At 37.7% G+C, this 20,347-nt stretch overlaps 1 protein-coding gene and 1 long non-coding RNA gene across 4 annotated transcripts in view; one reads left to right on the top strand and one right to left on the bottom strand.

The window, feature by feature from the left end:
- LOC144980725 (interleukin-1 receptor-associated kinase 4-like) overlaps positions 1–18,656 on the top strand; it is a 27,116-nt gene extending 8,460 nt beyond the window's left edge. Inside the window, exons 7-12 of one of the 3 annotated variants that reach the window (XM_078928447.1) lie at positions 2,777–2,937; positions 5,598–5,781; positions 8,584–8,681; positions 14,188–14,374; positions 17,942–18,311; positions 18,552–18,656. In XM_078928447.1, coding sequence (XP_078784573.1) covers positions 2,777–2,937; positions 5,598–5,781; positions 8,584–8,681; positions 14,188–14,374; positions 17,942–18,279 — 968 coding nt within the window. In that variant the 3' untranslated portion in view covers positions 18,280–18,311; positions 18,552–18,656. Of the gene's footprint in view, positions 1–2,776; positions 2,938–5,597; positions 5,782–8,583; positions 8,682–14,187; positions 14,375–17,941 lie in introns of all 3 variants that reach the window. The other 2 variants (XM_078928445.1, XM_078928444.1) reach the window with 2 other exon arrangements.
- On the bottom strand, positions 16,986–20,347 carry LOC144980727 (uncharacterized). Its single transcript, XR_013646943.1, has 2 exons — positions 20,223–20,347; positions 16,986–17,163 (listed from the first exon to the last, which is right to left on the bottom strand). It is a non-coding gene; the product is annotated as an uncharacterized LOC144980727 (long non-coding RNA).

Genomic DNA, 20,347 nt, shown 5'->3' with positions numbered 1-20,347 from the left:
GTTACACTTGTTATAACGTTATATGATAACTATAACATTGAACAGATATTTCACTCCTGCTTATTTTCTCTCTCTCTCTCTCTCTCTCTCTCTCTCTCTCTCTCTCTCTCTCTCTCTCTCTCTCTCTCTCTCTCTCTATCTCTCTCTGTCTCTGTCTCTCTCTCTCTCTCTCTTCTCTCTCTCTCTCTCTTTCTCTCTCTCTCTCTCTCTCTCTCTCTCTCACGCGTGTGATATACGCAACATAAACATGTTCGTTTCGTTTTCAATTTGTTACCATTGTGGCAATTCAACACCAAATATTATCATCATTATCAATTGGTCAATTAATCTAACATTAAATAAATTAATCAGTCAACGCATCAATCCTTGGTTTTGCTGTACCATATGAAATATTCAACATTTTTATTGCTGATGGAACGAACGTTGATTTACATCTGTGTCTCTTCCCCTGATCATATTTTTTCATGGATAATTTAGTTGTCCCTCAGGTAGAGCTATAAGGCTCATGGATCCAGTTTCTATAGTGTTAACTCTCTTTACCCACCATTTTCAAGATTTTCCCCAAAAATTCACACCCAACTAACAAAAAAATAGATTTTTTATCACTCCAACACAATAGCAGTAAGTTCTTGCGATAAATAATTTCTTTTAGCAAAACATGCTCTACAACACATTGTTCATTTTCTTTAAATTTTATGATGTGTAATAAGAGAAATTTGAATAAGAAAAATGTTGGCTGCATCGTAACAAATGTGACGATTTTCCTATAGGTGGTAAGGAAGGGGTTAAACTTACACTAGCAATTGACTGCTACCCTTTGGTAGGACGCTAACTGACCCAGATGTCCAATCGTTGGTGGGTGGACTGGAGGTCCAAAAAAAAAAAAATTCTCTTCACCGAGAATTAATCTTTATTTCTTTACGATTAATGAGTAACGATGTTGTTGTAGTCCAGCTAAGGGGCTGCACTGTATTGCCTTAAATTTTTAAATTTAAAATTGAGCTTTATACAGCGTAATATCCACTAAATGTGCTCAAAGCGCTTTACAAGGGGTCCCTGGTCAACAGCAACATTTAACATGTAGGACGGGACATGACGCCTGTTAGGCGATATTAAAGTTTTTCGGACAAAGACAACGCTGTTAACGGCCAGGTACTTATTTTACACCTGAGTACGGTGAGAGAATGTGAATAAAGAGCCTTTTCCAAGGACTGAACTATGTGCCGAGTGCGAGGCTCGAACCCAGGACCTTCCGATCCGAAAGCGAGTGTCATACCACTAGACCACATAGCCACGTTATGTCCACTCCTACATTTCAAGTGATACTATTGGCTTGGGACATCTTGTAAAGTGATTTTGCCCTTAATAAAAGCTCATTAAAAAAAACAAAGTGATATGTTACATGGGTGCAAGAATTCGGGCTCAGCCCAGAATTGCTGCATTTTGAAATGGATTTTAATATATTTCTAGCGTCTAGATCTGTCATCTGCATTTTTTGCGGCCGCAAATATCAGCGCTAGCCACAAATTTTGGCAAATTTCCCAAAATTGGCAAATTGTGGCAAATTTTGGGAAAATTGGCAAATCGTGTGACAAAATTTGAGAAAAAAAAAGAAGCGAAAACAAAATAACGAAAAAAAAAAAGTGCGAAATTTGAGAAATGTTGCAGCTTTGCCTGGGCCCAAACCAAGGGAAGCTACTCTCTACGGATAATGATCCTTTAAAATATTTGTAACAATGCTATTCATAATGTAGCCTCCTTAAATGTAATAAATTGTCTTTTATATATTTTTTTTTCTGTATCACGTGTTAATTTTTACTGAAATGCTTAGTTCTCCTCGGCAAATTTTTGGGAAAATTTTTGTCTTTTTGGCAAATTTCTTGGCAAATTTTGGGATTTTTTTTGACAAATTTTGGCAAATTTTAGGTCCCAATTTGGCAAAAAATGCAGATGACAGCTAGATCATCTCAACATGCGGCTATGTAGCCTTGTGGTGTGACACGCATTCGGATCGGAAGGTCCTGGGTTTGAACCTCACTCAGCGCATAGTTGAGTTCTTGAAAAAGACTTACTCACAATCTCTCAGTATACTCAGGTGGAAAATAAGTACCTAGCCGTTAACAGCGTTGTCTCTGTCCGAAAAAGATTGTAATATCGCTTAACAGGCATCATGTCTCTGTCTACATGTTTTGCTGTTGGCTAGGTACCCCTTGTAAAGCGCTTTGAGCACGTTTAGTGGATATTACGCTATATAAAAGCTCAAGTTTATTTAACATAATAATACCATTTAAAGACAATAGGTCACATTTGAATACAAGTTTCTGGTTTTCTCTGGCTTGACCTACTTGCACCCATGATGTGATTTCTAATTATTTGTGTCAGTGCGTGACATAATCAGTCGGAAAGTGAAAATTTTGGATTTGCATATTTTCAGAAAGAATATGCTCACCAGAGCATGTTAATCTTTATTTGAAGTAAATAGGTTGATTTTTCATTAAGTTATGGCCAGATGTATGGGGAAGGTGTCCAGCAACTTTTCTCAAATTTCATACTTTTTCAACATGACTACCTGTAAAAGATATTTAGAAGTGAAATTAAGCTTTGATATTTCCCAAAGATGTACAAAAAGGGTTGATTTAATCATTAATGACAAGAACTCGTATTTGATTAAAATTGACCTTCTAACTAAACATGGCAATATCTCAGTTCAAACCTTCTCACCATCCCACTGATTATGTCATTCACTGTAACATTTCTTCTCCTTCCTTCCCTACAGGTCAATTTGACACAAGAGACAAAACGAAAGGAGGAAATCTGATCGGCACAGGCGGCTTTGGCGACGTTTTCTTTGGGGATTTTCTGGGCAACAAATTGGCTGTGAAACGCTTGAAGGGCAACAATGAGGAGAGTCTGAAGCAGTTCAGGACAGAGGTTGAGGTACAACAAAATCATTCCATTCTTCTTATATGTGACCCTCCGTCTCAAAACGGTATTATGTCGGGATGATTCATCACCCAAAAATGTAAATTTAGAGGTAGAATGATAAGAAATTGGACCTTAGAAGTTTTTGCAAAGCGATAAATAGTATTTATATTCCACCATGACGTAGAGACAGTAACCCCAAGTTTAATATTTGTGGATATGAATTAAATTTCCCTAAATGAGTGTATCCCGGCATAATACCGCTTTGAGACGGTGGGTCACATATATGGTCTATGTGGGGGGGTTGTTCCGATAGCTCAGTTGGTAGAGCATTCAAATATCATGCAAAGGGACTGAGATCAATCCTGGTTGAAGTTGAGATTTTTTTTTCCAACCCCCCTGTCCACTCAGCAGTGATTGGGTAGCTGGGTCTGTTAGATCTGGCAGAAAGTATTTTGCGATAGGTTATCATCCTATCCAAAGGGTTGCAATGTCTCTGAAGGACTACATATTTAAGTCATAGGTCTTTTTTTTTAATGTGGCTTGAAAAGCACTGATTTGAAGGAAAATTTGCTTTCCCGAGTCTTGACTACTTCTCAACTGATTGTTTCTGCCTTGTTAAGGCATTTTTTTTTTTACAGAATTCTTTTATCTTAATTAGTTGCTTTTTTTTTCTGAATGTCTACAGAATTAGTTGCTTTTTTTTTCTGAATGTCTAAAGAATTAGTTGCTTTTTTTTTTATGAATGTCTACAGAATTAGTTGCTTTTTTTTTCTGAATGTCTACAGAATTAGTTGCTTTTTTTTTTTTCTGAATGTCTACAGAATTAGTTGCTTTTTTTTCTGAATGTCTACAGAATTAGTTGCTTTTTTCTGAATGTCTACAGAATTAGTTGCTTTTTTCAGAATGTCTAAAGAATTAGTTGCTTTTTTCAGAATGTCTAAAGAATTAGTTGCTTTTTTCAGAATGTCTACAGAATTAGTTGCTTTTTTCTGAATGTCTACAGAATTAGTTGCTTTTTTCAGAATGTCTACAGAATTAGTTGTTTTTTTCTGAGTGTCTACAGAATTAGTTGCTTTTTTCAGAATGTCTACAGAATTAGTTGCTTTTTTCTGAATGTCTACAGAATTAGTTGCTTTTTTCAGAATGTCTAAAGAATTAGTTGCTTTTTATCTGAATGTCTACAGAATTAGTTGCTTTTTTCTGAATGTCTAAAGAATTAGTTGCTTTTTTCAGAATGTCTAAAGAATTAGATGCTTTTTTCTGAATGTCTAAAGAATTAGTTGCTTTTTTTTCTGAATATCTAAAGAATTAGTTGCTTTTTTCTGAATGTCTAAAGAATTAGTTGCTGTTTTCAGAATGTCTACAGAATTAGTAGCTTTTTTCTGAATGTCTAAAGAATTAGTTGCTGTTTTCAGAATGTCTAAAGAATTAGTTGCTTTTTTCAGAATGTCTAACAGAATTAGTTGCTTTTTTCTGAATGTCTACAAAATTAGTTGCTTTTTTTCTGATTGTCTAAAGAATTAGTTGCTTTTTATCTGAATGTCTACAGAATTAGTTGCTTTTTTCTGAATGTCTAAAGAATTAGTTGCTTTTTTCAGAATGTCTAAAGAATTAGATGCTTTTTTCTGAATGTCTAAAGAATTAGTTGCTGTTTTCAGAATGTCTACAGAATTAGTAGCTTTTTTCTGAATGTCTAAAGAATTAGTTGCTGTTTTCAGAATGTCTAAAGAATTAGTTGCTTTTTTCAGAATGTCTACAGAATTAGTTGCTTTTTTCAGAATGTCTACAAAATTAGTTGCTTTTTTTCTGATTGTCTAAAGAATTAGTTGCTTTTTTCAGAATGTCTACAGAATTAGTTGCTTTTTTCTGAATGTCTAAAGAATTAGTTGCTTTTTTCTGAATGTCTAAAGAATTAGTTGCTTTTTTCAGAATGTCTAAAGAATTAGTTGCTTTTTTCTGAATGTCTACAGAATAAGTTGCTTTATTTCTGAATGTCTAAAGAATTAGTTCCTTAAAAGTTGAAGACCAGAATGAATGTATTGGAAACATAATAATGTTATAAGTACCCTTTTATATTGGTTGTGAAACGTGAATGCATCACACAGAATGCAGGCTAGAGGCATTTGAGATGTAGATGTATAGAAGACTGTTGAGGCTATCATGGACAGACAAGTATACGAACAAGGAATTGTTAGAGAAGGTGAGAAAGGAAAGAATGTTGATAGATACCATCAGAAAGAGGCAGTTACGGTTTCTGGGACATGTTTGGAGAAGAGACGGAATAGAAAAGTTGGTGACATCTGGGATGATCGAAGGAAAGAGAGCTAGAGGAAGACAGAGAATGACATATCTAAGAATGGCCAAAAGTGATTTTTAAAGCAACGCAGACTTTATGCTCACCGCAGAGGATCGTGATTCATGGAGACAGCTGACCGGAAACGTGCTCAAGAGTACACGCCACAATGGATGAGATGAAAGAATTATTTGCTTTTTTTCTGAATGTCAAAGATAGCAGCCCCCTGTTATTAAAAAACAAAAAAGAAAGAAGAGAAGAGAAAAATGCTGATAAAAATTGATAAAGATTTTTATTATAGTGGATTTTCTCCATGTTTATCCCAGACATTCATACCTATACCACTAACCCCTAATATTAATATTACTTATCTCAACAGACCCTGTGTACGTACAAACATGAGAATCTCGTTACCTTGCTGGGATACTGTTTTGATTGTTCCCAGGGACAAACACCATGTTTAGTCTACGAATACGTTGTTAATGGTTCTCTAGAAGATAGACTAGCATGTTTAAATGGCACTGCTGCTCTCACTGTCTTGCAAAGACTGGACATCGCCATAGGTAAGTGTCAGAAAAAAGTGTCGAGCGAGCACTTGTATCAATAATGATGAGAGATATAGAGCATGGAGAAGTGTCAGGCGAAAACAGGGAATAAAAATATCATGGTGTCAGAGCCAATCTGGGATCCAAGTGACTGGCACCCACTTCCTGGCTGAGAAAGAGAGAGAGAGAGAGAGAGAGAGAGAGAGAGAGAGAGAGAGAGAGAGAGAGAGAGAGAGAGAGAGAGAGAGAGAGAGAGGGAGAGAGAGAGAGGGAGAGAGAGAGAGGGAGAGAGAGAGAGAGAGAGAGGTAGAGAGAGAGAGGGAGAGAGGAGAGAGAAGAGAGAGAGAGAGAGAGAGAGAGAGAGAGAGGGGAGAGAGAGAGGGAGAGAGAGAGAGAGGAGAGAGAGAGAGAGAGAGAGAGAGAGAGAGAGAGAGGGAGAGAGAGAGAGAGAGAGAGGGAGAGAGAGAGAGAGAGAGAGAGGGGGGGGCTTTCATATTTAGTACCACCCACCCATCGTGCAGACTCATCTCCAGATGTCAGTTAAAATCCCAGGTTGGTTTTGACACTGTGATGGTTTTATTCTCTGTTTTCATCTGGCACTTCTCCATACCGCATATTTCTCATCATCACGGGTAAGTTTGTATTTTAATAAACAAAATTGAATAGATAGAACAGCTTAAAAAAAAAGAACAAAATATCAAACACGGAATGTTTCGGACTCACAACCCTTCTTCAGCCAACACAAAAAAAAATACAATAAAATAATTACATTGCTAAAAATCCAGATCGAAGACGAAATATTTAGTTATCGACCTGGGTTTTTAGTAATGTATTTGTGTTTTTATTGGTTTTTTGTTGTTGGCTGAAGAAGGGTTTTGAGCCTGAAATGTTCCTGTTTTGTGTTCCATAGTTTTGTCCTGTAGGTCTATTTTCGCTTGTTCAAAAAGTTCCGACAATTTTTTCACCAACTATTTACAGGCCTGGGTTGTGGCTAGGTCACCAGGCCATATAAGATAAAATTTTAAAAATGAAATAAAAATATAGATTTGAACATTTCTATACGTGGCACATTTTTACGGGTCTTCAATGCTCAAATACCTTTGCTGTAAAATTACTATTGTTTGAATGAAGTTAATGGAACCAATGAAATGACAGCCTTTCTAACAACCATTTTTGATAAAGTTTAGAATACATATTCATGCAAAGATTTGCTGTCTGCTCTCATTGAATGACAAAGTTAAAATCGAAAACAGCCCAGCCCATTTGTCATTTTCTGTATTATTATTATTATTGACAAATTGGTGTCAGTCTGGACTGGGGATCGAACCTCAGATCTCCTGATATTACTGATAGGGATGCGATTCCTAATTCTGTGGAGGCAAGATGTTTTTTCGGGGCAGCGTGGCTCAGTGGTACGGTCTTTGCTTCCTACTCGAAAGGCACCGAGTTCAATCACCCGCCGCTGCGTTGTGTGGCCTTGAGCAAGTCACCTCGCCCTAGCTCACTTTGCGGTGCTGCTCTGCGGCTGACGCCTGGGTTATTCCAGTCTTCCCTTGGAATAGACCCTAAAGACAAATTTCCCCTTTGGGTTGAATAAAGGGAATTTTATTTATTTTTTTGTTTTTTTTTGGTTATGATTTCATCCTGTATTTTGCTTTCTGCTTTGTGTGGCATTAGAGGTCCCGATAGCTCAGTTGGTAGAGCACTTACTTCACACGCAAAGGGACTGAGGTCAATCCTTGGTGTAGTGTCTTCCCACAGTGATTGGGTAGCTGGGTCTGTTAGATCTGATGGAAAGTGCTTTCTGATAATTTGTGTCCTATCCAGAGGGTAGCAAGCAATTGCTATTGTCCATTTCACGCTATAGAAACTGGGATAACCTCCAGCTCCACGTGCCTAATGGCTCATAAAGACTGCTATTTTTTTGTGTGTGTGACACTGACACATAGTTTATAACTAAAAGTTAAAAGTGTCAATCAAATTATAATGATAATTTTAAGAGAAAAGATGATCCATGAAAGGGGAGACAATACAAAAAACACGGCATGTTTATGCGTTGTTACGGTTTATGAGCCATTTTGTCTCTGGCTTGTATACAGTAGTCAACAAAAAATTAATAGAACAGCTTGAAAAAACAAAAAAAAAAAAAAAAAACAAAACACCAAAGACTGTTTTAAAAATATTTTCAAGAAGTCCTTCTTTCTGTGCCATTCAACCCATGAAGTCAAAATTTATCCTGGTTTCTTTAGCTTGAAACGGACCATAGCAATTGCTTGCTACCATTTTTCATTGAACGCTAGTATATCTCAAATTACTTTCCACCAGATCTAACACCTAGCTACCCAATAACTGCTGGATGGACGTCAGAAAAAAAATCTTGACTTCACCTGGGATTGATCTCTTGGCCTCTTTGTGTGTGAAGGAAGTGCTCTAATAACTGAGCTATTGGGACCCCCAACTACTTCTTTTTTAACTCACTCAATCCTAGAGATTTTTGCTACTTTTCAAAATTGGAAAAAAATGTATTAAAAATGAGCATGTGCATAGATATTTTTATTCAACTATCATTAACATAGTTAAAACTAAAAACATTAGCTTTGATACTACGCCAAAATTTGTCTCAGAAAAATGTAATAAATAGGCAGGGAGTAGAAGTAACCCCGGGTAAACTACGGATATAGTCGGTGTTAGGGTTGAATGAGTTAAAGCTCTTAGATTAATTTTTCCACATTACATTTTACAGTCCACAGCTTCTAGCAGCTTAATGTTTACTGTTTTTCATAGACAGACCTTTTCTTTTTTTGTTTGTTTTATATCCAGGGACAGCAAGAGGCTTAGAGTACCTGCATGATAAAGGGGTCACGCACAGAGATATTAAAAGTGCAAATATCTTATTGGACGAAAATTATAAACCCAAGGTAATTTAGCAGATTTGAGTCTTTATAGATTTGCTTTCTCAAAGTGCATCATATTGAAGAAGTAAAGTTGTTTGTAAACGATAAAAGACACACGTTATGGGAATGAGATTAGCGGAAGAGTAGCGTCCCTTGATTGGACGTCACTGGCGGAGAAGTTATTAGAGAGAGAACGTCATTATGGTTTTGCACATGCGTCTCATGTCCTTGCTTCCGGTGAAAGCATCATGAGACACTTCTTCGAAAGCGAGGACGAGAGAGACACATGCGCAAAACCATGTTGACGTTCTCTCTATAAGGTGACGTCCAATCAAGGAATGCTACTCTTCCGCTAATCTCATTCCCTATAGTCATGACATATTAGAGATTGTAGAGTGTCTTTTCATGGGGGGGGGGGGGGGGGGGTCTGTTTGTTAGGTCTGTTGGTAGAGCACTAGCTTCACATGCAAAGGGACCGAGATTTTGATCTGGGGTGAAGTCGTTTTTTTTCTGATCCCCCCTATGTCCACCCAGCATTGATTGGGTAGCTGGGTCTGATAGTTCTGGTGTAAAGTAGTTTGCAATAGATTAGCTTCCTATCCAAAGGATAGCAAGAAATTACTATTGTCCATTTCACAATATTTACTTACTTATCCATGGCCTGCGCTTGTATGCACGTTGCCTATGATATGCCTCCACGATGATCTATCCTCTGCCTCCCAAGAGTTTATAGGGATATTGCTTGTTGATAGCCTCAAACGGGTCAGTGTAAAGGTTGTTGCTCAAAGCTCGAAGAAATAAATAATAATGTGCAAATTGAATGTAAGTTTCAATTTAATTACAAAAACAGATCAAATGAACGTTTCAGGTTTCCCCTTCATCAACAAAACAGGATGAATGAAACACCGCAGCGACGATGTGGTAGTGGCGTTAAGATGAATAAAATTTTTTTTATTCATCTTATCTACACCACTACCGCTACCACATTATCTCATTCATCTGTGGTATTGTCTCATTCATCTGTGGTGTTTCATTCATCCTGTTTTGTTGATGAAGGGGAAACCTGAAACGTTCATTTGATCTGTTTTTGTAATTAAATTGAAGCTTACATTCAATTTGCACATTTTTATTTATATATCAAACTGGTCAGGCACGTCAACCTCTGACGACCACGAGCTCTTTTTCCTTCTATGTAGGAACTGTCAGACCTTTGATGCCTTTAAAAAATCCCTCAAAAATGAGTTATTTAGATCTACCTATCAAATGAATCGTTGATATATATATATGTGACCCTCCGCCTCGAAACGGTATTAAGTCGGATTTTTCAATTTTGGGTTTTTGGTACCAAATCATAGCTTATTTTATGCTTTAAAATTTGATACCAAATTTATACAATTCTGATCATTCATTGCCGAGATATGACCGTTTGAAGTAGGAGGAGTGTGAAAACCAAATTTTGAGAAAATCGACTTTGAAGTGAGGCACCGTTTTCACGCACAGTCAAATCAATGGGCAAAGATAACTCCTTAGATACGGGCATCGAAAATTTGACAAGAATAGTGAAATTTGGCATGAGCTTAGATTATATATCTAATAATATACATACAAATTTTTGAAACAATCCAATAATTACTTTTGTAGTTATTCATTATTATGTAAGATGTTCTTAAACAAATAAAACACTGGAAAAAAAAATGCCGACAATTGCTCACTTTTTCAAGAATTTTTGATATTTGAATAAAGAATCAATGAAATAATGTATTATTAATGTGATATTAATGTGAAATGTTTGTCTTATTTAATAGAGAAAATACGATTTCAATATGCCAAAAGTTAAAGAAGGTTTTATAATTTGAAAGTACAGTTTTGAAACTACGTGAAGCCGGGTGGGCAGGGAAAGAATTATCAAGAAAGAGGATTAGAGAGGAAGAGATAGAATGAGAGAGTAAAATACACGCACACACACACATGCACACACACACACACACAAACACACACACATGTGTGTGTGTGTGTGTGTGTGAGAGAGAGAGAGAGAGAGATAGAAAGAAAGAGAGAGATATAGAGAAAAAGAGGAGCGAGAGGGGGAGGGGAGTGAGACTGCTTGTGCATTAAGAGGACGCGAGGGAAATAGAATAAAGATTGAAACCTGTATAATTGTATGTGTTTGTATGTGTGTGTTTGTGTGTGTGTGTTTGTCTGTGTATGTGTGTGTATGTGTGTGTGTGTGTGTGTGTGTGTGTGAAAGAAACAAAAGGGAGACGGAGAGAGTGAGGTAGACATGAAGAAAGGGATGGAGGCGGAGCAAAGAATTGTAGGGATAGTTTAAAGAAAGCATTTTGTTCCAAAGTAAGTCATAGTCAATCAACTGGAAACTTATTGACCAATGAGATTGCAATTAAAGAAATGGGCTGGTCAAATCAATCATTGCATTGTTTCCATTTTGAGTCAGATGACAGCTTGAGGAGGAGGAGTGGGGCTTATTGTGTAGTGACTTACATGAAAACCTGTTATTGAATCTCTCAAGTTGTCCTTAGCGTTCACCCACATTGTTCATTGTCTAAAAAGACCCCCCCCCCCCCTCCTCCTTTCTTTCAGTATACAAAGAAAGCACGACAAAACGAACATCCACTCTCTCTCTCTTCCTCTCTCTCTCTCTCTCTCTCTCTCTCTCTCTCTCTCTCTCTCTCTCTCTCTCTCCTCTCTCTCTTCTCTCTTTTTGTCTCTCTCCCTCTCTCTTCTATCTATCTATCTATCTATCTATCTATCTATCTATATCTATCTATCTATCCATCTATCTATCTATTCATCTATCTATCTATCTATCTATCTATCTATCTATCTATCTATCTATCTATCTATCTATCTATCTGTTTATCTATCTATCTATTTATCCATTTATAGGTTTGTCTTTCTGTCTGTGTATCTATCCATCCATTTCATTTTTTAGTTACACATATTTCCATCGGGAGTTCATTAATTGTTGAAGGTTCTATTTATTGTTCTCTGTAAGTGTAAGATTAGGCAACTGTTGTCCTATTAAGTCTTAGCATGTCCTATAATTTCATGAATAAAAAAAGAGGGACAAAGGAGGACCATCACCTCGATGCAGCTAGACAAAGAGATAATAGCACGTGGTGTGTATCAAAATGCACAAACACACACATATGTAACACACGCATGCTGACGTCATGAAGCATCGCCCGAGCATTATGGTCTACAGCCACAGCGCATGTGATGAGCGTTGACCAATCAGAATCATTCATTTGTAAGGTTGTCAGGGAAAAACCTAGACTTGTTTACAGTTTTTAAAGTCCATTATTGGTTGAACCATGAAATTGTGAAAACAGTCATGCTTTCTCTGAGATAGATAAAGACACGCCCTTTGCTGTGATATCTTACATCTTATTGGTGGAGAAAAAGACTCGGTATTACTAAGCCTTGGAAAGGGTGGCTCTCTGAGAGAAAGTCAACTCTCGTTTTGAATGTGTCACTGATAGTTGCATTTTTAAACTTGAAATTTATATAACTTATCGTCATTGTTTATGTTGAATTATTATGTTTTCATGTAGAAAAATTATATTAGTTTCTGAAACAACCAAAAACTGAAATTTGATAATTTTGACCATTTCCACTTTAAAACCGGTTTTCTTCGTTTTCCAAATCCCGACTTAATACCGCTTCGAGGCGGAGGGTCACATATGTGTATGTTTGTGTGTGAGTATGTGCATGCATGTGTATACCTTTGTTTGTATGCTTATACATTATATAAGTGTGTGTACGTTTATATATTCATGTGTGTGTATGTATATGTATATATATAGATATATGTATGTGTAAGTGTATGTATATATGTATATATATGTGTGTACATATATGTATGTGTATGTATATATATATAAATCTTGTAAATCATCTCTCTGTTATGCATTGTATTATGTTTAGTTTACATATTATATTATAGGATTGGCAAACATTTGAGTGTATTCCTCTTAGTTGGGACCTGTGCTTGTGTCTGGATGAGACTTTTAGGTGATCTCAAACTAAGTACTTTGACAGTGTGCTCTTGGAATCTACACCTGTTCCCTATTTGAACCAATTCCCCTTTGTCTTACCTTTTCTTTTGTGCTTTATTGTAATTCTAGAACTTTTTACCATCCCATTTTCTTCCTTTTTACTGGTGCTGATATGACCTTAATGTGTTGCAAGCGCCGTAAAACCCTTAAAAACAAAACAAACAAACAATATATATATATATATATATATATATATATATATATATATATATATATATATATATATATATATATATATATATTGTTTGTGTGTGTGTGTGTTTGTGTGAGTGTGTGTATATTTATTAAATTGTTTACGTATTATTTGTTACTGCCATTGTGAAGGGCTATTGACCATTGTAAATGGATAATGGCTCTACATAAACTTCCCATTACATTACATTTCATTACATATGTAGCCACTAAGTATAGAAACCAGGATAAACTCTGGCTCCGAGGGCCTGTTGGCTCTGAAGGACTACATAGAACCAAGATCATCTATCTCATGGCCAGGCGGAGTTTGCCATAACAGTAGTCAGGTCCTGGGTTCAATTCTCCATTGCTGCAAACTTCTTTGTTTTTCTTCTATCATTTTCTGGCACTTGTACTCACTTCATTTCTGGTTATTAAAATTGAAGTCATTTGAACGTTTGAACAATTCACAAGAATTTACAAAGAGACGCATAATAACGATACTTTCTTACTGTTGTGAATTTTGTTAGTTGTTAGGTTTTGATTATCCCTGGCAGAGCCCCACATTCCTTTGGACTCCTATTTATTTAATGTTAGATTAATTGACCAATTGATAATGATGATAATATTTGGTGTGGAATTGCCACAATTGTAACAAATTGAAAACGAAATGAATATGTTTATGTTGTGTATATCGCACGCGTGAAAGAGAGAGAGAGAGAGAGAGAGAGAGAGAGAGAGAGAGAGAGAGAGAGAGAGAGAGAGAGAGAGAGAGAGAGAGTGTGTGTGTGTGTGTGTGTGTCCTGTGCAAACAAACCAAGCTCTAAGACTAAGACTCTAAGTAGACATAGTTGTTCTTTGGTTTCAAGAATAAACAGATGCTATCTATATGTCGTCATTGAGTGTTTAAAACATTTGTGAGATTTGAGATTTTTTTCTCTTTAGATAATTCTTCAAGGTTGCCAATTTTCAATTTGTTTACGGAAATCAATTCGTTAAAACCCCTCAGTATATTTACAGAATTCATTACATTAAAACAACTCAGTATATTTCCCAATCGCCTTCTGGATTGAAAAAGATTGTCCCTTTGCTGGAGTTCATTGCTCAGATAGTCGTTGGTCAATGTGTTCGCGTAAAAGTTCAGTAAATTTTTGCCTCCTGAATTGGTAACTCTGTTCTTAAGTTTAAGACTTTTTGACAATTTGAAGGGTTTTTTTTTCATCTTTTGATAGAGTCAAAATTTGAGTGAACGTATGACAGAATTTATCACGATATTCCATCAGGTGAGTGATTTCGCCACAGCCAGAGTGTTGCCACAGCCAGAGGAATTCGACCCCAAAACCCAAGTGTTAGTCACGACGTCTCTGATAGGAACCCCCAACTACCTGGACCCAGAGGCCTACAGTTACCAGGTCCAGCCTTGTCTGGACATTTACAGCTTTGGTGTGGTCATTTTGGAACTCATCACAGGTCAGTCCATGAACAGAAATTAAAATAAAAATAAAAAATAAAATTCCCTTTATTCATCCCCAAGGGGGAAATTTGTCTCTAGGGTCTATTCCAAGGGAAGACTGGAATAACCCAGGCGTCAGCCGCAGTGCAGCGCCATAAACTGAGCTAGGGTGAAGTGACTTGCTCAAGGCCACACAACTTAGCAGGTATACGAACTCGGTACGTTTCGGGTACGAAGCAAAGACTGTACCACTGATATTATAAAAAGAAATGAATACTTAACAGTGAGGCAATGTGGTCTTGTGGTATGAATACCTGCCAACCCTTCCGCTTTTGGCGGAATCATTTCCTATTTTCAGTCTTCCTTTTTGTACTATTCCGCCATTGTCTCTAAAATTCCGATTTACAAAATGATGATAGTTGTAAGAAGAAAAAAGAGGTGGGTGGGGGGGGGGGGGTAGGGGTTGAAAAGGTGAAATTCCTATTTTTTGGTCTCAAATTCCGATTTTCATGCGTTCTGATTCCAGTTTTGGAATATGAAGGGTTGGCAGGTCTGGGTATGATACTCATCTTTGGACTGGAAGGTCCTGGGTTTGAGTTCCGCTCTGAGCAGTGCATGGTTGAGTCCTTAGAGAAGTCTCTCTACTCACTTTCTTTCACTGTTTCCAGGGGTAAAATGAGTACCTGGCCATTAACAGCATTGTCTCTGTTGGAAAAAAAAATTGTAATATCACCTTCATATTTTACATGTTAAGTGTTGCTGTTGGCTAGGGACCTATGCAAATTTTTGCTGTTCATTCCTGGCATGAGTTTTCATGGAGAACTCTTTAGGCCCTTTTTTAAAGTAAGACTAAAATTAGCCACATGGCAGCTCTGCAAAATGAGTGATGAGGGTGAAAAAATAAATTTGAAAAACAAAACAAGTAAAAATTTCCTTTATTCATCCACACGGAAAAATTTGGTTCCTTAGGGCCTGTTATAAAGTAAGAATTGAATACCAGCCCCCCCCCCCCCCCCCCCCCCCCCCACACACACACACGAGCATTTATATACGGTAGGGTAATATCCACAAAATGTGCTCAAAGTGCTTTACAAAAGATCCCTAACCAACAACAATACTTAACATGTCTGTTAGACAATATTACCTTTTTCTTTTTTTTCTGACAGAGACAACGCTGCTAACTGCCAGGTACTCTTTTTGCACCTGAGTTTGGTGAGAAAATGTGAGTAAAGAGCCTTTTACAAGGACTCAACTATATATGTTGCTAGAGTGGGATTCGAACCCAGGAACTTCAGATTCGAAGTCGAGTGTCATACCACTAGGCCGCATTGCCCGGCTTTATAACGCATTGAGTTTAAGTGTATATATTAACTGGTTGATTGATCAGTTATTCGCCTTTCATTCACTTTCATTCTTATCGTACTTTCGGAAATTCGCATTTTTTAAATATAGTAATGTATTTTCCCGACCAAAAAGAGCTTCAAAACAAAGCATTAGATATGGGGAATCACCGGTCATGATTGGGCTTCCATGATCAGAGTTTGAAATCAGCGGCCGCAATCGGGCGTTCTGTCAAACAATGGGTTAAGATGTCGGTCCCATAAGAGTGTCCTCGTGTTATTATCAAGTATGAAACAAAAATGAATATATAACAGCCTAAAAAAATAAAATAAAATAAAATAAAAAAAGGCCAAACACATAACATTTCGGGTTCAAAACCCTTCTTCAGCCAACAAAAATCAATGAAAACATCAATAGATGAATGACTACAAACCAGATCAATGTCAGAGACGTATTCGGTACAGATTTGGGTTTTAGCCAGAATTGTATTTTCATTGATTTTATTTTTGGTTGTTGGCTGAAGAAGGTGGTGTTAGCGTGAAACATTTCATGTTTGGTATTTTGTTCATTTATGAGGCTGTTATATTCATTTTCGTTTATTACTTTTTACAGTCCACAGCTTCTTCTAGCTACTGCTTAGTAGTTTTTTTTGACTCGTGTTATTATCAAACAGTCACTGGTCAAGGGAGTGAATCAGGTAGCAAACACATTCACCCAATTGACGGTGGAACAGGTTTTTAAACATTTCCTGTCATAGCCGAGCTCTTGTTGCATCCAAGGCTGTTGCACAAGAGCTGTAGGTAGTGCATTCATTCCAAATGCTCTTCTAACAAACAAAATACATTATGAATTGGTCTCTATCGTTGACATAAAATAAATAAATAAATAAAATTGAGCTTTATATAGTGCAATATCCACTAAATGTGCTCAAAGCGCTTTACAAGGGGTCCCTGGTCAACAGCAACATTTAACATGTAGGACGGGACATGCCGCCTGTTAGGCGATATTACATTTTTTCAGACAAAGACAACGCTGTTAACGGCCAGGTACTCATTTTACACCTGAGTATGGTGAGAGAAAGTGAGTAAAGAGCCTTTTCCAAGGACTCAACTATGCGCCGAGCGCGAGGCTTGAACCCAGGACCTTTCGATCCGAAAGCGAGTGTCTTACCACAAGACCACATAGCCGCATAAAACATAATTTTCAAGAAGAATTTGTACACAGAAGCTACGCTGTGGAATTTCTGAGTTAAAACTTGATTTTATTCAATTAAGCAAGATGTCAAAGTTTTGTTTTTCCATTGATTTCGAAATTTAATGAAAAAGTAAAACAAAATTTATTTGTTTCTTTTTTTTGCTTGAATTCTTGATGGGTTGGGTCTAGTGCAGCCTTGACCTTGATTTTTCCTTGACTGCCTCGCATAATGTCAAATGTTTAGGTCCTTGTAAGTAGCTTGGACGATGAACTAAAAATTAAAATAAATTGTGAGTATATATGTGACCCTTCGCCTCAAAACGGTATTAAGTCGGGATGGTTAAGATGTTGAAAATCGAATTTATAGCCTGAAATATCGGACTTGTGGTGAGTTTGTATGTTTTATTGAGGAGAATGGATACAATATTTTAAGTTTCTAATGCCAACTATTTATATTTTTGACAAGTTTAACAATTAATTCCAAGAGAAAAAGTGTGAACGAAACAGGGTTGGAATATGCAGGAAAGAAAAATACAAGAAAGAAATCATCCCAAAGAATCAGCCAGTTTGAGGTCTGAGGTTCAATCCTCTTGTCAAGACAGTCTGAATTTATATGATTTTTTTTTTCTTGTCTTGTTCTATCTTGCTTTTTCTGGCACTATTTCATACAGGAGGTCTGAGGTTCGATCCCCAGTCGAGGCAGTCTAATTATTTGGGATATATTTTTTTTTTGCTTGTATTTTTCTCTTCTCTTTGTCTGTTTTATACAGGAGGACCGAGGTTCGATCCCCAGTCGAGGCAGTCTAATTATTTGGGATATTTATTTTTTCACTTGTATTTATCTCTTCTCTTTGTCCGTTTTATACAGGAGGGTCGAGGTTCAGGAGGGCCGAGGTTCCATCTTTATCTGGCACTGTTTCATACACACTTTTTCTGATCTTTATCAGTGAGTTCATATATTTATATTATATTCTCTGTGCATTACGTATGTATTGATAAATACACAATGAGTTTACAATGTTATTTCTTGTTTCTATGTTTTTTTACAGGACTTCCTGTCTCTGCGGACAATAGGAAAAACAAAGATCTGAAATGTTACGTCCGTGAATACTGCACTCCTGCTGAGAGAAATGATGATGATAGCGATGACGATGATGATGATGAAGATCACAATGACGATGAAAATGATGTCGGAACCATTCATGATCTAGTTGACAAGGGTCCAGGCGTTGTTTGGAAACCCGAGCTCGTAGAAAAGCTCTATGCCTTATCAAATAAATGTCTGGAAAGACAAGCGAATAGAAAGAAAATCAGATACGTTCTCAAGAAATTGACAACTCTTTTTAACGATCACTGTGAAGATGGCGGTCACCTGCCTGAAGATTAAGATTAATTATGATGTCAGTTGAAGAAAGATGAGTATAGTCATATGTGACCCCTCGTCTCAAAACGGTATTAAGTCGGGACGGACCAGATGCTAAAAAGTCAAATTATAGTTAAACTGGTCAAAATTATGATTCGTTGGTATTTAGTACAGTAAAGTATGATATTCATTCTCCTCTATAAAACATAAAATCTCAACACAACTCTGCTATTTCTGCCTACAAATTCCATTTTCAGCATCTTAATCATCCCGACTTAATGCCGTTTTGAGATGAGGGGTCACATATAGATAATACTAAACTACTTGAAGTTGTGGACTGGAAAAGGAATTAACAATAATGAATTTAACAGCTCCAAAAAAAAAAAAAAAAAAGAACAAAATACCAAACACGAACCGTTTTGGGCTCAAAACCTTTCTCCAGTCTACAACAAAACAATGGAAACATAAATACATTACTAAAAACAAAGCAGACCGCCCATGTGTTCTTAGTAATGTATTGATGTTTTCACTGTTTTTTGTTGTTCGCTGAAGAAGTGTTTTCAGCCTGAAACGTTCTGTGTTTGGTATTTTGTTCTTTATTTTTAAAGCTGTGGTATGAGGCTTGGTATGAGACTGTTAAGTTTCTATTTCCGGTCCCATTGTGGGCAGGGTAATGCCATTGTGGGGAGGGCAACGCCATTATAGGCAGGGTAATGCCATTGTGGGCAGGGCAACGCCATTGTGGGCAGGGCAACGCCATTGTGGGCAGGGCAATGCCATTATAGGCAGGGTAATGCCATTGTGGGCAGGGCAACGCCATTGTGGGCAGGGCAACGCCATTGTGGGCAGGGCAATGCCATTGTGGGCAGAGTGATGCCATTGTGGGCAGGGCAATGAATGCCATAGTGGGCGGGGCTACGCCATTGTGGTCAGGGCAATGAATGCCATTGTGGGCAGGGCAATGAATGCCATTGTGGGCAGGGCAATGAATGCCATTGTTGGCAGGGCAATGAATGCCATTGTGGGCAGGACAACGCCATTGTGGGGAGGGCAACGCCATTGTGGGCAGGGCAACGCCATTGTGGGGAGGGCAACGCCATTTTGGGGAGGGCAATGAATGCCATTGTGGGCAGGGCAACGCCATTGTGGGGAGGGCAACGCCATTGTGGGCAGGGCAACACCATTGTGGGCAGGGCAATGAATGCCATTGTGGGTAGGGCAACGCCATTGTGGGGAGGGCAAAACCATTGTGGGGAGGGCAAAACCATTGTGGACAGGGCAACGCCATTGTGGGCAGGGTAATGCCATTGTGGGCAGGGCAACGCCATTGTGGGCAGGGCAACGCCATTGTGGGGAGGGCAAAACCATTGTGGGCAGGGTAACGCCATTGTGGGGAGGGCAACGCCATTGTGGGGAGGGCAAAACCATTGTGGGGAGGGCAAAACCATTGTGTACAGGGCAACGCCATTGTGGGCAGGGCAACGCCATTGTGGGCAGGGCAACGCCATTGTGGGCACCGCAATGTTGAGTATTGAGTAAAAAGATTTGAAGTGTTTGTGTGATACATTACCAGACAAATCAAGAAAGAAAAATATCAGGAAAAAAAAACGCCCCAAGAGTCGCTTCTTTCTTGACTGGTGAAGTTGAGTCCTTGGAATAGGCTTTTGACTCTCATTCTCTCACAATACTGCAACTGCTTTCATGTTTGATGTGTTTTTACCTGGTTATGTTATATATATATGACAACTCCAATTTTGACAGCTATCCTGAAAACGGCATGTGTGCAAAAACGTGAAAAATCATTGGTGAGAGAAAATGTTTATACTAGTGTTCATATGTGTGAGTGTGTATATGTTATGTATGTACTCTATAATATTGTATTGTTATAAATGTGTAACCAAATGACAACTTGTCACTATTTTGAGGACAATAAAGACATATTATTATTACTACATAGAATGATTCACACGTTTATGGACCGTCCAGTTTTTCTGTCAGACTTGGTGGAACGGTTGTTAAGGAGAGTTGACTGTAGCATTTTTGTGCAGCACGAATGAATCGTGTTTGCCTTGCTTGAGACTTCTTTTGCTCT

This window comes from Berghia stephanieae, chromosome 10 (genome assembly GCF_034508935.2).
Source record: "Berghia stephanieae isolate SIO BIC M18660-M18661 chromosome 10, UCSD_Bste_1.3, whole genome shotgun sequence".
Classification (NCBI taxonomy): domain Eukaryota; kingdom Metazoa; phylum Mollusca; class Gastropoda; order Nudibranchia; family Aeolidiidae; genus Berghia; species Berghia stephanieae.
The sequence above is the reverse complement of the archived record's forward strand: the minus strand, read 5'-3'. Positions and strand labels throughout refer to the sequence as shown.